Genomic DNA, 14,680 nt, shown 5'->3' with positions numbered 1-14,680 from the left:
AGGTGCCCCTAGATGATTTTGATGATGAGTTTGGGGACTTTTGAACTGATGAGATTTTTGGATTTTGATTTGATGCTATCAATGGTAGAGACTTAAGTGACATTGGGATGAGGTGAATATGCATGTGAGACAGACATTAACCTTGATTCCTTTGGCTCCATCTCTAAGTCATTCTGAGGTGTGGACTGGGACTGGGTATCTCAGTTACTTTTCCTGCTTCTCCTGTGTTCCATCTACACAGATAGGTCTTGTCATTTCCTCAAAAGGTCCCTGGAGGGGTCCTTCAGGACCATGATTCTTCCCTTCAGACACATCTGTCTCTTGTCCAAGATTTGAAGAAGTTTGTGTCAGCTGTAGATATTCTCTCTCATTTAGGTCTGAATTTCATTGTTTCTGTCAAATACTTTTCAGATTTATTAGAGGTTGTGGGAACTTTAATTTTTTACTAAATATGTTTATATATTTATATTTTTGGTGTGTTAAAAATTTTTTGGGGGGGCGGTTATCATGGGACAGAAGAAGAGAAAAAAAATTTCTTTCACTCTACTACCTTTAACCAGGGATATTATTACCCGTAAGTATACCTGTAAATATATTGAGCCAGGAAACTGGACATTTGTTAAATAAGTTAATTCTTCCACTTGCTAATTAACTTGTACTCAATCTTGTTTCAGAAGGAATTTAGATTCATTTAAGATTTTTGATAATAAACAGACCTCAAGTCATCGAATTCTTTACTGGTATTAAGAAATATAAATTAACCTGGCAAATGAACTCCAAAAAGCTAAATAAATAGCTCAGTTCTAAAAGCACTCACTGTTTAAAAATTTAGTACATAAAATAATATTTAAAACCTCATTTATGTAGTATTCATTTGGAAAATCCATCAGGAAAGATTCTTAGTTATTTAGAGTTCATATTTTACTGTATGAAACAGAATGGTATTATTTTGGCCTCCTGTGTCTGGAGAGAGTCCTAAGCACATGAGAGATAAAGTAAATCTTTGGATTTTTTTGATAATATTTTTTGCATGGCAGACTGACATAACTGTTGAGTAAAGGTATAGAGCTAAGTTTATTTTATTGTTATTATTTTTTAATTTAATGTTTATTTTTTGAGAGAGATAGAGAGTGCAAGTGGAGGGAAGGGGCAGAGAGAGACAGAGAGAGAGAGAGAGAGACAGAATCCAAAGCTCCAGGCTCTGAGCTGTCTGCACAGAGCCTGACAACAGGGCTCAAACTCAGGAGCCGAGCCATGAGATCATGCCCTGAGCCAAAGACTGACACTCAATGAACTGAGCCACCCAGGTGCCCCAAGTTTGTTATATTCAATTGCCAATACTATAATTTTCAGTAAGAGATTGAGATAGTAGGGGGCAATAATACTTAAAACACTGAATTGTGAAATAACTCCAACTTTCTTCCCAGTATACTCAAAAAAATTTTTTTTGAAGCATTTATTCTTTTTTGAGAGTGAGAGAGACAGAGCATGAGTGGGGGAGGGGCAGAGGGAGAGGGTGACAGAATCCGAAGCAGGCTCCAGGCTTTGAGCTGTCATCATAGGCTTGAACTCAAAGACTGGGAGATCATGACCTGAGCTAAAGTCGGACGCTTAACCGACTGAGCCACCCAGGCGTCCCTCCCCAATATACTTTTCAAAACTGATATTACTAATGAATGGCCTGAATATTTGTTGGATTTCATCTGACCCTTAAGAATATGTATATGTATGGGAAAATGACAAAAAAGATGACAGTATGTGGCAAGAAAAACAAGAGGATTGGGGAATTCATATTTGATTTAACAATTTAAGGTAACTATATTTATTTGGAGTTTTTATGCTTCCAATCTAGGAGGTAAATTTCTTTATGAAAATATTCTTCCAAAGAAAGTGAAAAGACATATCTTTTGAATTATGTATGGTGAGCTCATTGTATGTATGCCACTGTGCTCTTAAGTTTTAAGAATGTTTTGTTGTATTGTGTTCTCTCAAAGTAAAGGCATTCAAAGTAAGGTGAGAGGAGAATTTGTCTTTAGTCAGAGTAGAGTCATGTTAATGGATTTAATCTGGCCATCCTGAGACTCAGACCTTAAAAGAAAAATGAAGGGCATTTTTTAAAAGTTTATTTATTTATTTTGAGAGAGATGGAGAAAGTGCAAGCAGGGGATGGGCAGAGATGGAGGGAGAATCTCAAGTAGGCTCCGTGCTGTCAGCACAGAGCCCATGTGGGGCCCGAACTAATGAAACCATGTGATCATGACCTGAGCCAAAATCGAGAGTCAGACACTTAACTGAGCCACCCAGCTGCCCTTGAAGGGCATATTTTTTTTTTAATTTTTTTTTTCCAACGTTTATTTATTTTTGGGACAGAGAGAGACAGAGCATGAACGGGGGAGGGGCAGAGAGAGAGGGAGACACAGAATCGGAAACAGGCTCCAGGCTCTGAGCCATCAGCCCAGAGCCTGACGCGGGGCTCGAACTCACGGACCGCGAGATCGTGACCTGGCTGAAGTCGGACGCTTAACCGACTGCGCCACCCAGGCGCCCCGAAGGGCATATTTTTAAAATGGAATACTTTATATTAACCAGAATACCCCAATCATTTATGAGACAATGTTTGCATTACTTCTAGTACATAGACAACCACACACAAACACACACACACAGGCGCTTTTTTGTAGTTGTTTTGATTGTGATTTTTAAAAACTCTTTGAATAATATTCTTTTTCTGTTATATATTTTAGCAAGTTTTTCTTATGACTGGTAATTATCATATGCTTATTTTATGACCTGTAGCCATATTGTGCTATCTAAAATCATAATAGTTTTCAGCTGATCTTGTTGACTTTTATTAGTATGTAATTGTTTCCCTGAAAATAATGATATTGTGATATTTTTCATAATTGTGCATCTGTCATATAGGATGTGACTTTATGATATATTTTTCTTGGCTTTTGCATTGGCTAGACCTTTTGAGACCTTAGATAATAATGATAAGGATGGACATTGTTATTTCTTCACTGATTTTAATGTTATATACTATTGATGCTTATTTTAAGTTAAGTGTTCTCTTCCAAGTTTACTAGATATCTTTATGAAGAGATTTTTTTTTAGTTTTATTAAATACCTTTTCAATATCTATAAAAATAATTTACATTTTATTTGATCTATCATACTACAGCTTGAATCTTTGTTCCTCCTTAGGTATTATTATTTAAATATGTTGTTGAGTTTTTCATGGTTTTCAGGTTTTTAGATGTAAAGTTATCTTACTCTTTGTTGGTTAATAACAAAGATCTTCTTTTCCAAAGACTTTGAAAAAATCTTTTTAAAGCATTTTTAAAAAATGCTTTTTTAAAAAAGATTTTTAACATAAATTTATCATTGAGCATTTCTTTAGCAATTTAATTTAGGTTTTAACAGAACATTTGTTTTTATATAGGCTTTTAGAAAAAGCCCATCATAAGGAATCTTTATAATTCTATTGGAATTATTAACCAGTTATTTTATTGTTTTATGTAGCTATATAATTTATGTGTAGTAGTACGATCTGTATTTTTATCTAAGTTTCATGAGACAGAAAAAGGGAAATGTCTTTTAGCTTTCTTTATCGAATACTTGAAAATGCATCTGCTTTTAAGTGTAAAGAGTAAAAATAAAATGGGAATAAAATTAAAATGTTAGCATATTTCTCTATGAACTCTCTATGTTTGTTCTGATTAGAAGTGAACCTTTTGAAATAACTGTACTTTTATTATTGAATAATCCAATGGCTGCAATTTTATAGTTTTATATTTAATAGCATAATTTTTATTGGACTTATAAAGATATATGTCAAAGACACAGTTTTCTAATATTTAACCTTTGAATTATGTAGTAAAGAACATTCTGGAAAATTCACAATATGTGCCTGTTTCCGTGAACTGAGGAGATTTAAAAGTAGTAATATTTGCTATATTTTAATAATTTTTAAATTAATATTTGCTATCTTTAACAAAATTTTAATTGGTGTATGTCCTTATTTTATATTCTTTATTCTCAGTCAAGTGCTAGTGATATTTTTGCTCTTCTCTAAAGTGAGTAATAGCAGTATTATGAAAGATCAATAGTCCTTGCATTTATTTTTGCAGGTCATATCATCCAGTGGCAGATTGTTTAACTGCTTTCAACCATTTTGCCCTTTGGTTTCAAATCTTAACATCTTGCTCTTCCACTAATGATCGTTAAGATCTTCTACTTCTTAAAAGAAATTAAATATAAGAAAGTTTCATTAATTTAAGAATGGGTAGGCTTTACATTCATCTCCCTTGTTCAAGACATAGATAATTTTTACACTGATAAATGGGTAGGCTTCTTTAAAATTTACTAATAAATAGGGGCACCTGTGTGACTCAGTTGGCTAAGCGGCTGACTTCAGCTCAGGCCATGATCTCCTGGTTCGTGAGTTTGAGCCCTGCGTTGGGCTCTGTGCTGACAGCTCAGAGCCTGGAGCCTGCTTCAGATTCTATGTCTCCCTCTCTAACCCCCCCCTGTTCATACTCTCTCTCTCTCTTTCTCTCTCTCTCTCTCTCTCAAAAATAAATAAACATTAACAAAAAAATTAATAAAAAATAAATGTACTAATAAATAAAAAAAGCTTAGATAAAATGGCATGATGAAAAAGTATGACATTCACTTATTTCAAATCAAAGAAGATGGTTGCCACATATGTGTTGTGGCAGTGGCAAGATAGTAAAAGTACAATATTTAGAAAGTGGTCATTTACGGTGGGTTATAGTTCATTTAACCACCAGTCCAAGCTCACATTCATTAACCCCATACCAAAACCCACTATGACTGGTCAGTGGCACATGAGAGATAAATCAACATTTTAATGAATGCATAATGTTCACAATGGAAGAAAACCTCGACTGTCACCATTGCTTTTAGCTTGTGAACTTCGTGTGCTTATGAAGGCTTTAAAGAATATTTTTACCTCGGCAGTAAATTGGGCTACATAGTAGTACAGTTACTGAGCAAAGGTAAAGAATAGGCTATTTCTACCCATACTTGAAAATACTTGTTAATAATTGACATCAGTAACAAGGTCTGCCATTCTGGCTTAATGACCCAGGGTCACTAGTCAAGCTTTTTTAGCCTTCTAACTCTCCCTGATACACTTAGAATTGGTCTTGAACTTAATAATTTACATACATGCCCTTTTTAAGTATTGAGTCTATGCTGGGATTTGTGTTGAGGACAGGCCCATTAGGAAGAAACTGACACTTTCAAAAATTTTAGAAACTCAAGGTTCCCATCATTCAATGTAAATAATGTTCTTTCATTTAAAATTATGTTGCTCTTGCATGTTTAGTGTTAAAATATCCTTTAATAATAATTTTAGAAAGGGACAGGTGTGATGATAAATGGTCTTTGTTTTTATCATTCTGATTGCTAATGTAAAGCTGCCAACTTTCAGTGTATTACCCAATTTAAAATTTTTGATATTTTATTTTTAAAGCATCTGCTCAATTTATTATTTTTAATAGAAATATTTTAATATTTATTTCATCCAGAAGTGATTTGCCACCAAGTGTTCTATTTACTACCTGTGCTCTATTGTGGTTTCTTCAGCGTTGTGGGAGAATAAAAATTATGCATATGGGATTAGATTAGCCAATTACTGAAAGTAATAATTATTCCTTATGCTCTTTTGTATTTCCAGAATTTCCTATCATGAACACATAATGTGTTTAAAGCCATGAAATAGTGTTAAAATAACCATGAAACCAGAATATTTGCCAAATACAAATAAACTCAATTAGTAAGATCCCATTGATAATATATTTTTTTTAATCACAGGGTTCAAGTTTGGGAACCTGCCTTAAATATTCAGATTCAGGCTCTGTAGGAGGGAAGCAATGAACTGTCAATAATGCAGTGCCTTGTTTGGGAGAGGAAGGGAAGGTGCATTTTGGGGTTCTCTGAAAATTCACCATCTACTACAAATATTGAACATAACAAATGTCACTTATCTGAGAGGCAGGGGAAACCTGGAGGAGGCTAAGGGGGTCACACTGGGATTTTATGCTAGTTTACATCGTTAGCAAACAAAGAGGGTTTTAATCAGTTGATTAACAATGGTGTCGATCTGAGAGATCATCAGTATTCTCTACAAAATAAATTCTTGTGAGAAGATGAGTGTCAGAAAACTGCTGGAAAGAGCTGTGAGCTGCCTCTGTGAGAGAAACCATGGTGCGGACTAGCTGACTATGTTGGGACAGCCGAACAGTTAGAAAGATGAGAAGAAAACTTCGAGGGGAGAGGCCACCAGGTGACTAGCAACTCTAGAGGCCACTGACAGTCCCCTGATACCCAGTCCCCTGTGTTTAAAACAGTTTGGCATCCTCGTTAAGAGGACAAGCTTTGAGGTGAGACAGAATTAAGAGTAGATGCTGGCTTCACTATTTACTAGCTGTGAAGCCCTGAGAATGTTCTGCAACCTCTCTCTGCCTCAGTGTCTTAAGATTTGAGGGGCACCTGGGTGGCTCAGGCGGTTGAGCATCGGACTTCAACTCAGGTCATGATCTTGTGGTTTGCGAGCTGGAGCCCCACATTGGGTTCCATGCTGTCAGCACAGAGCCCACCTTGGATCCTCTGTCCCTCTCTCTCTGCCCCTCCCCACTTGTATGTGTGCATTTTCTCTCTCTCCAAAAGATAAACATTTACAAAAAAAATATTTGATATGAGTATGTAAGATGAAATTCACAGGGCTGTCAGCAAGTTAATATATGTGCCTTTAGGATTCAGTTAGCTAGTATATATAACCTGCTTAGCACCCAAAAAACACAACCAGTTATTGTTTTATTCATTTAATGAAGAGGCCTTTTATTGACCCTTTGTAAGTATCAGGCACTCCTGGGTGATGGGTGATACAGTGTAAGTAGGTTAGCAAGCAGTCATGGACCTTGCCTGTCTGGAGCTAATAATCTGGACACAGATTTTAATCAAATAATAATATAAAATAATACAATTACAAACTTCAGTAAGTATAACAGAGGAAAAGTTCCAAAAACAATAACTCTGGGATCTTAAAATGAAGAGGCTTGGTCTAGTTTGGTGAGAGTCAGGGGAGTCTCTGGGGAGAGACATGAGGTGGTATAGAAGTTACTGGGGTAATGGAGGGAAGGAGAGGGGACATGCCAGGCAGACACAACATCTTGTGCAAAGGTTCTTTAACAGGAGGAAGTGGGGCGCCTGGGTGGCGCAGTCGGTTAAGCGTCCGACTTCAGCCAGGTCACGATCTCGCGGTCTGTGAGTTCGAGCCCCGCGTCAGGCTCTGGGCTGATGGCTCAGAGCCTGGAGCCTGTTTCCGATTCTGTGTCTCCTTCTCTCTCTGCCCCTCCCCCGTTCATGCTCTGTCTCTCTCTGTCCCAAAAATAAATAAACGTTAAAAAAAAAAAATTTAACAGGAGGAAGTAAGGTGTATTTATGAAACTGAAAGAGAGCCAAGGTTGTTAGAGATGGAGGAGGTGGAGGGGCCAGAATGTTCAGCATCTTTTGGGACTTAGTAAAGGGCCAACATTCTTTTAAGAGCATCAAGAAACCAATGAATAGAAAATGGATAAAAAATACATTTTTAAAATGTTATTGTGGCTGCTGTTTAGAGATAAGATTGGAAGGGCCAAGAAGGCTATGTAGGAAACTAAGGAGTTTTTGTTGATGTAGGTGATAGTTTTTTCTAGACTCTACCATTAGATAGATGCTATTTACTGAGATAGGTAACCCTGACACAAGATTGGTTTTGGTGCATAGACTTTGAGTTGCCTCTTCGTTAGTTAAGTGGAGTTCTCAATTAGTCAACTGTACAAGTATCTTGTTTTTGCCACATTTTGTTAACTCTAAGATGTATACTTTCATATTTTAATGTTACTGAAATTAAACTATGTCTTATAATCAATGTTATGCCATAGTTAAATTTCTAGTCCTTTGCATTTCTTAGTGGTATATAAATTGATGGGGCCCTCAACATCTGTAATGTCTTAGATCCATCAAAATATTGTTATTACTAATAATTATAAGAAGGAAGACCTCCATAACACCAATTAGTAGCCCACAAGTGACCAAGTAACAAAAACTTCCAGTCCATAGCCAATAGGAACCACCAACCATCAGAGCATCCAAAACAGTGTAGGAGTGACCAGAAAGGGCCATTACTTCAAGACAACTGACCTCTTTTCCACCTACCCACAAACAAGTAAGATGGAGGAAGAGACAGGAAACTACCATCATTACCTAAATAGGACAGAGGCTGTACCAATATCTGTTAAATGAAGCAGATCATATTAATAGTAGTATCTAATGCTTAAATGATACTGGCTATAGATGAGGTGTTCTTCTAAGGACTAGATGTTCTTCTCAAGACTTTATGTACATTAACCCATGTATTCCTCATAACAACATTATCATGTGGACAGCTTTACCAATGATAACTCATCTGGAGAGAGGTTAACTAACTAGCTTCAGGTCACATAGCTCATAAATGGCAGATCCAGATTCACACTCAAGAAGTGCTGCTCCAGAGCCTCTGCTGACAACCACTGCTCCCTCTAATGAAGATGACTAACTACTTGGTGACCTGGGAGCAATAGAGAGTTCTGGAAATTTTGTGTGGGCTTTTGCCACAGAACCAGACTATGACACATATATTGAAGATCTTCAGATTTTTACTATACATGTGGTGTGGGGAGGAAGGAGGAAGGAAGAGCTCTTATTCTGGATTCTGAGAACAGTACTACTATATCTGAATTCAATATGGCAATATTGGCTTAGCAGTGCATTCAAAGGAAGGTGCTCCAATAAATAACAAAAATTATCAATATCAGCAACAAAAGTTAAATCCCTGATTTTATCTTGTGTTGACATATGTAATAAAAAGATAACATGTTTTACAAATTATATGTTTTCTAAAACTAAAAATGTTTATCTGTAATCAACTTTGATATTATGTAGGAAGGTACAGTCATTCAGAAATCATATCATTTGTGTTACCTGATGGTAAATGGTGACATTAGCAGGACTCTGAGCTAAGCCAGTAAGAAAAAGTTGTAGCTCTACATTTACCACTACAGAGATTTTAGTGTAGGCATTTTATTTTGTTTGATGGAAACATTTGTTTTTATGGAAAATATAGTGCTTATTAAAACCAATAAGCATAATCCTATCAAGCTATATTACTAAACACCCTTTTCAGGCTAAAGGAGTTAGAAAGATATAAGTATTAGGGAGGGGAGAAACCTTAAGTACGGTTCCATCTTTTTACACTAAATAACTGCTATTATTGCTAGTCTTTCCTGCTTTCATTTTCTTTATGGTTTCAAAGAGAGAAATTCTGATCTATTTTGTTTCTTTATTTTGTGTATCATGGAAAATTTCAGTCTTATGTTTTATTTAGCCATGTGACTTCCAATCATGATGTAATGCTGCATCCATAGACTCCCTTACAACTTTGGAAGCCCCCTCCAGCATGAAAAGCCCCCATTCAACTTCTTTCTTTAAAAATTTTTTATGTTTATTTTTGAGAGACAGAGAGACAGAGCATGAGTGGGGGAGGGGAAGAGAGCGAGGGAGACAAAGAATCCAAAGCAGGCTCCAGGCTCTAAGCTGTCAGCACAGAGCCCAATGAGGGGCTCAAACTCACGAACGGTGAGATCATGACCTGAAGCTGAAGTCAGACACTTAACCAACTAAGCCACCCAGGCACCACCTCCCCAACTTCTTGAAGAAGTATGAGCAAAAAAGTACAACAGGTTCACTCTTTAGCGCTGGTTTTATAATAGTTCAAGCCTCCTTTCTTCTGTTGACAGATGATGTTGGCAGGTGTTGACAGATATATATATATATATATATATATATATATATATATATATATATATATCATCTATAGATTTCTAAATCTACATGTAATCTGTTCACATATGTGAGGATGTCTGGGTTTTCATTTCTTTGTTTTGTTTGTTTGTTAGTTGCAAGGGAACAATTTTAAACTTTCCCTTTTAAAAGGAGGCAGAGGGGCGCCTGGGTGGCGCAGTCGGTTAAGCGTCCGACTTCAGCCAGGTCACGATCTTGCGGTCCGTGAGTTCGAGCCCCGCGTCAGGCTCTGGGCTGATGGCTCGGAGCCTGGAGCCTGCTTCCGATTCTGTGTCTCTCTCTCTCTCTGCCCCTCCCCCGTTCATGCTCTGTCTCTCTCTGTCCCAAAAATAAATAAACGTTGAAAAAAAAAATAAAAGGAGGCAGAAAAGTCCCTAAGATGTGTATAATTGAAAGATGAGATAACATATTATTTATTATTTTCTGACTCTTTCATCATTTCTATTATTGAAATAATAGTAGATGAAAATTGGTAACACATTCATCTAGTACATATGACATGGTGACATATGAATGTTTTATATATCTTATATCACTTAAATGTTAGGATTATCCTAACAATAATTTTATAAGGTCAATATTATCACCTAAAGATAAACTGATTTGTCTAATATTTCACAGCTCTTAATGATGATTTGAAAAATAGGGCCCAGGTCTGTATCAGCCAGGGTCCAGTTAGGAAATAGAAAGTACACAGTAATTTGAGCAGGAGCAGTTTAATGTAAAGAATCATTAATTATGATGTGCTACTAATGCGTGAAAGGAACTGCAAAGAATTGAGGAGAGCAGATACAGGGAGTGGCTGGTACTCAAGGTCTGAAGCAGAGCACCTTTGGAGAGAACAAATTTTAAAGAGCTTCTTCCTCCACTCTGCCCCCACCTCCCAGAAGCCACATCTTCTTGGAGAGAGCATAGCTTTGGCCCAGTGAATGGCAAAGAAGTTCACTGAGGTAGGAGGCTAGGGGAACTCACAGGGAAGGCATTTTCTGGGGTTCTTGGGGAACTGTCCATAGGGAGGTGTCACACTGTGGAACTCACTGGGAGCCCATTTATGGGAAGGTGCTGCACCATGGAAGTTGGTAGGAAGTTCCCAGTGTATGTGTGTGGGATGTTCCAGGAGACACAACCCAGAAAGTGCCCTACACTGGTGGCCACTGTGCACTGCTTGGGCTTGCAGACAGAAGAACCCAGAACCAGGAAGAGCCCCTTCATCTAGTTCCCTTCTTTGCTCTCTATGTAAGATGCTTAAAATTGTGCCTTATGGTGAAGTGTTCTAGTCTCAGAAGCAGGACTGTGAAAGTTGGATTAGGAATGAGGTAATAGATTGAAACCTGGCACACTACCCACCAACAAATCTACTTTCTTAATCATTCAAGCATTATGTCATATTGTCTTATACTTACTCTACCACAAAATATGCTATTTAACAAAATAAAGGAATATAAGAAGAAAGGGAGGGAATTAGGAAGGAAAGAAAGAAAATGTAACAGGGTTATAAGTGAAGGTTTACATCAGTATTTCTCTTTTGTTTGAGATGTTTCTAGGTAGAGTTACTTTGAATTCATTGCTCAAGAGATTGTCTTATTGAATTTTAGGCACTAGTTTATCAACCAAAAACTGAAGTTACCACCCAGAGGCCCAGGGTCCATAACCAAAGATTTTTCACTCTATAGTTCCAATTATTTTTGAATTCTAGTTTTCTCATCTACTAGTTAATGCAGGTTATGTTTGGTTGAGAATTATATGTTTGCAAATGAGAGCTTCCTTAGATCATCCAAAGCCTATTTGCATCATTTACAGAATGCAAGATTTAGGCAAGTTACTTAATTTCTCTGCATTTCAAATTCCTCATGTAAAATGGAAATAATAAGATATGCCTTATAAATGTTTTATGAAAATTAAATGTATTAGTTTTTAAAAGAACTTGGAACAATTCCTTCCATATAGTAAGTGGCATGTAAATATTTGTATGGGGTGCCTTGGTGGCTCAGTTGGTTAAGTGTCCAACTTCAGCTCAGGTCATGATCTCACTGTTCGTGGATTTGAGTCCCGCATCGGACTCTGTGCTGACAGTTCAGAGCCTGGAGCCTGCTTCAGATTCTGTGTCTCCTTCTCTCTCTGCCCCTCTCCTGCTTGCTCTCACTCTCAAAAATAAGTAAACATTAAAAAAATAAAATAAATATTTGTATACACATCATTGTATTTTATTAAAGACCATAGCCTAGGAATATTAATTTAGTCATTCCACTTTAGGGAACTCTACGTTTAGTCAACATTTTTGTCAGATTAATCTGATTTCCATTGTTTAATAGCAATTACAAATATATACATAGTTATATTATGTATAATATAAATGCTATTCATTGGTTACTTTACTGTTTTCCATACCTGTTAACAATACTACTTTAAACTGATAGTGTTTAAAGATGATATTAGTAAACCCATTACTCCTTAATTTTTGCTAGGAATTATCTGCACAGTAAGATTATTGGTGAAGTACCTCTGACTAAAGAAAACCCAAGTTGTCAACATAACCATTAGCATTCAAATTATTAAATAGTTTCTAATGTGCATCCCTTAAAAATACATTAGACATTTTTGCAAAATATCTAAAATTTTAAAAATATATATTCTTTTTTTTTTTTTTTACAGAAGACCGTGACAGATATTCTCAACTCCTCAAGAAGTACAATGCGATTGAAATGTTATTTACACTCTATCCTCCTCAAGGTGCCCATGTGTGTAAAAATATACGACTTAGGTCAACTTGGCTGAGACCCGTAGTAAATGGGGAAGAAGGATATAAATATATAGGTAAGATGCTGAATCTTATTATTTTTTTTTATATTATAGAAGAAATGACCCTTTATCGAACTCTTATTTGTCACTTAGATGATGTAGTGTAATATCTAGGCCCTGGGGAGTATTCATTTTAGTTCTTAAGTATTATTCCTGCAGTTTAAAAAGTGTCTGTATTACACTTTGGTGTTTCCTCTAGAAAGCAGAAACACACTGTGATTATTCATTCACCTGATGATGGACATTTGTGTTGCTTTCAAAAATGTGATACTCTACGGATAGTTACTATGAACATTCATTCATGCACAGGATCGTGGATAGACCTATCCTAGCATTTCTCTTAACCAAACTGTTTTCCAAAGCAGTTCTATCATTTCGTATCCCGTGCCCCCCGCCCCCTGCAGACTTCAGAGCTGCAATTGCTCCACATCAGTACTTGGTATAATTAGTTGTTCTAATTTTAGCCATCCTAATAGAGAAGTATTGGTATTCTGATGTGGTTTTCATTTTTCCAGGAGATAATGATATTTAGCATGTTTTCATGTATTTGGCATTGGATATCATCATTGGCCAACTGTCCATCTTAAATTTTTTGACCATTTTTTAATATATATCTTTTATTATTGAGTATTGAAAGTCCTTTAGATATTCTGAATATAAATCCTTTAAGATATATTCTTTGAAAATATTTTCTCCTAGTCTGTGTCTTGTATTTTCTATCTTTCAATAATATGTTTTGAAGAGAAGTTTTTAATTTTGATGAAATTCAGTTTACTACTGTATTCTTTATGTTTTTGTTGTGATAGCCAAGAAAACTGGCCAGACTTCTGGTCTCAAGGGTTTCCTCCAGAAAATTTTATACTTTTGGGTTTTATATTTCAGTGTATAATCTGTTTTGAGGGTTTTTTTTTTTTTTTTTTTTTTTTTTTGTTTTTTTGGTACTTGGCTCAAGGCATAGATTGAAGTTCTTTTTTTTTTCTTAAATTTAACATGGTGATATCCAAATATGCTAGCACTATTTGTTGAAAAGACTATCCTTCTGTTAATTACCTTTGTATTTTGGTAAAAACCAAATAGACTAATGAGATACATAGATGGCAAATAAGCACATGAAATGATTTCTCTTTAAGTTTTATATAAAATGGTCAACATCATTAGTAACTAGGGCAATACAAATTGAAGCCACAAGAATACTCACCTATTAGACTAAAATAAAATTGAAAATATGACAGTGCCAAGTCTGGCAAGGATGTAGAGCAACTGAAACACTCATTTATTGTTGTTGGGAATGTAAAATGATATAATCAATTTATGAATATTTTGTTGGTACTTTCTTATAAAGTTGCAGTACTGTATCCTAAACCCAGCCATCTCAGTCCTGGGTAATTACCCAAGAAAAATGAAAGTATTCGTTTACCAAAAACCTGTATATAAGTGTATATAGTTGCTTTAGTCATAATTGCCAAAAGTTGGAAACAACATAAATGTTCTTTAGCTGGTGAGGTGGTAAATGAAAATTTTTACATCTACACAATGAAATATTTTTCACCTATAAAAGGGAATGAACTATTGATACAACAACAGGAATTTCACATGCATCATGTTAAGTGAAAGAATCCAAATTCATATGCTATATATAGATTCTATTTAAATGACACTTTGGAAAAAGCAAAACTATAGGACAGAGATCAGTCCTGTGATTTCCAGGGCTTACAGCTGGTGGGAGGATTTGACTGCAAAGAGGCAGCATGAGGGAGTTCATTGGGTGATGGGATTGTTCTGTCTCTTGATCATGATAATGGTCATAGGGCTCTAAAAATTAGTCAAAATGAACTGTATAACAAAAGAGTGAATTTTACTGTAAATAAAATTTTCAAGATAAATACAAAAGAAAAAGAAAAAAGGATTTATATGAATGACAAACAAGTCCAAAAAAGATGTGCATCATTATTACTCATTAGGGAAATGTAAA

The 14,680-nt window shown here is 35.8% G+C and overlaps 1 protein-coding gene across 1 annotated transcript in view; it reads left to right on the top strand.

Moving 5' to 3' along the window:
- Positions 1–14,680, top strand: part of IQCM (IQ motif containing M) — a 445,282-nt gene that overhangs the window by 294,313 nt on the left and 136,289 nt on the right. Inside the window, 1 exon segment of the mRNA XM_047092286.1 lies at positions 12,562–12,723. Coding sequence (XP_046948242.1) covers positions 12,562–12,723 — 162 coding nt within the window.

The sequence above is a fragment of the Lynx rufus genome, unplaced genomic scaffold (assembly GCF_022079265.1).
Source record: "Lynx rufus isolate CCGP_SWC_20201006 ecotype Redwood Valley unplaced genomic scaffold, mLynRuf1.p SCAF_3, whole genome shotgun sequence".
Taxonomy (NCBI): Eukaryota; Metazoa; Chordata; class Mammalia; order Carnivora; family Felidae; genus Lynx; species Lynx rufus.
Note: the sequence above shows the minus strand (reverse complement) of the source record. Positions and strands in the feature narration are given on the sequence as shown.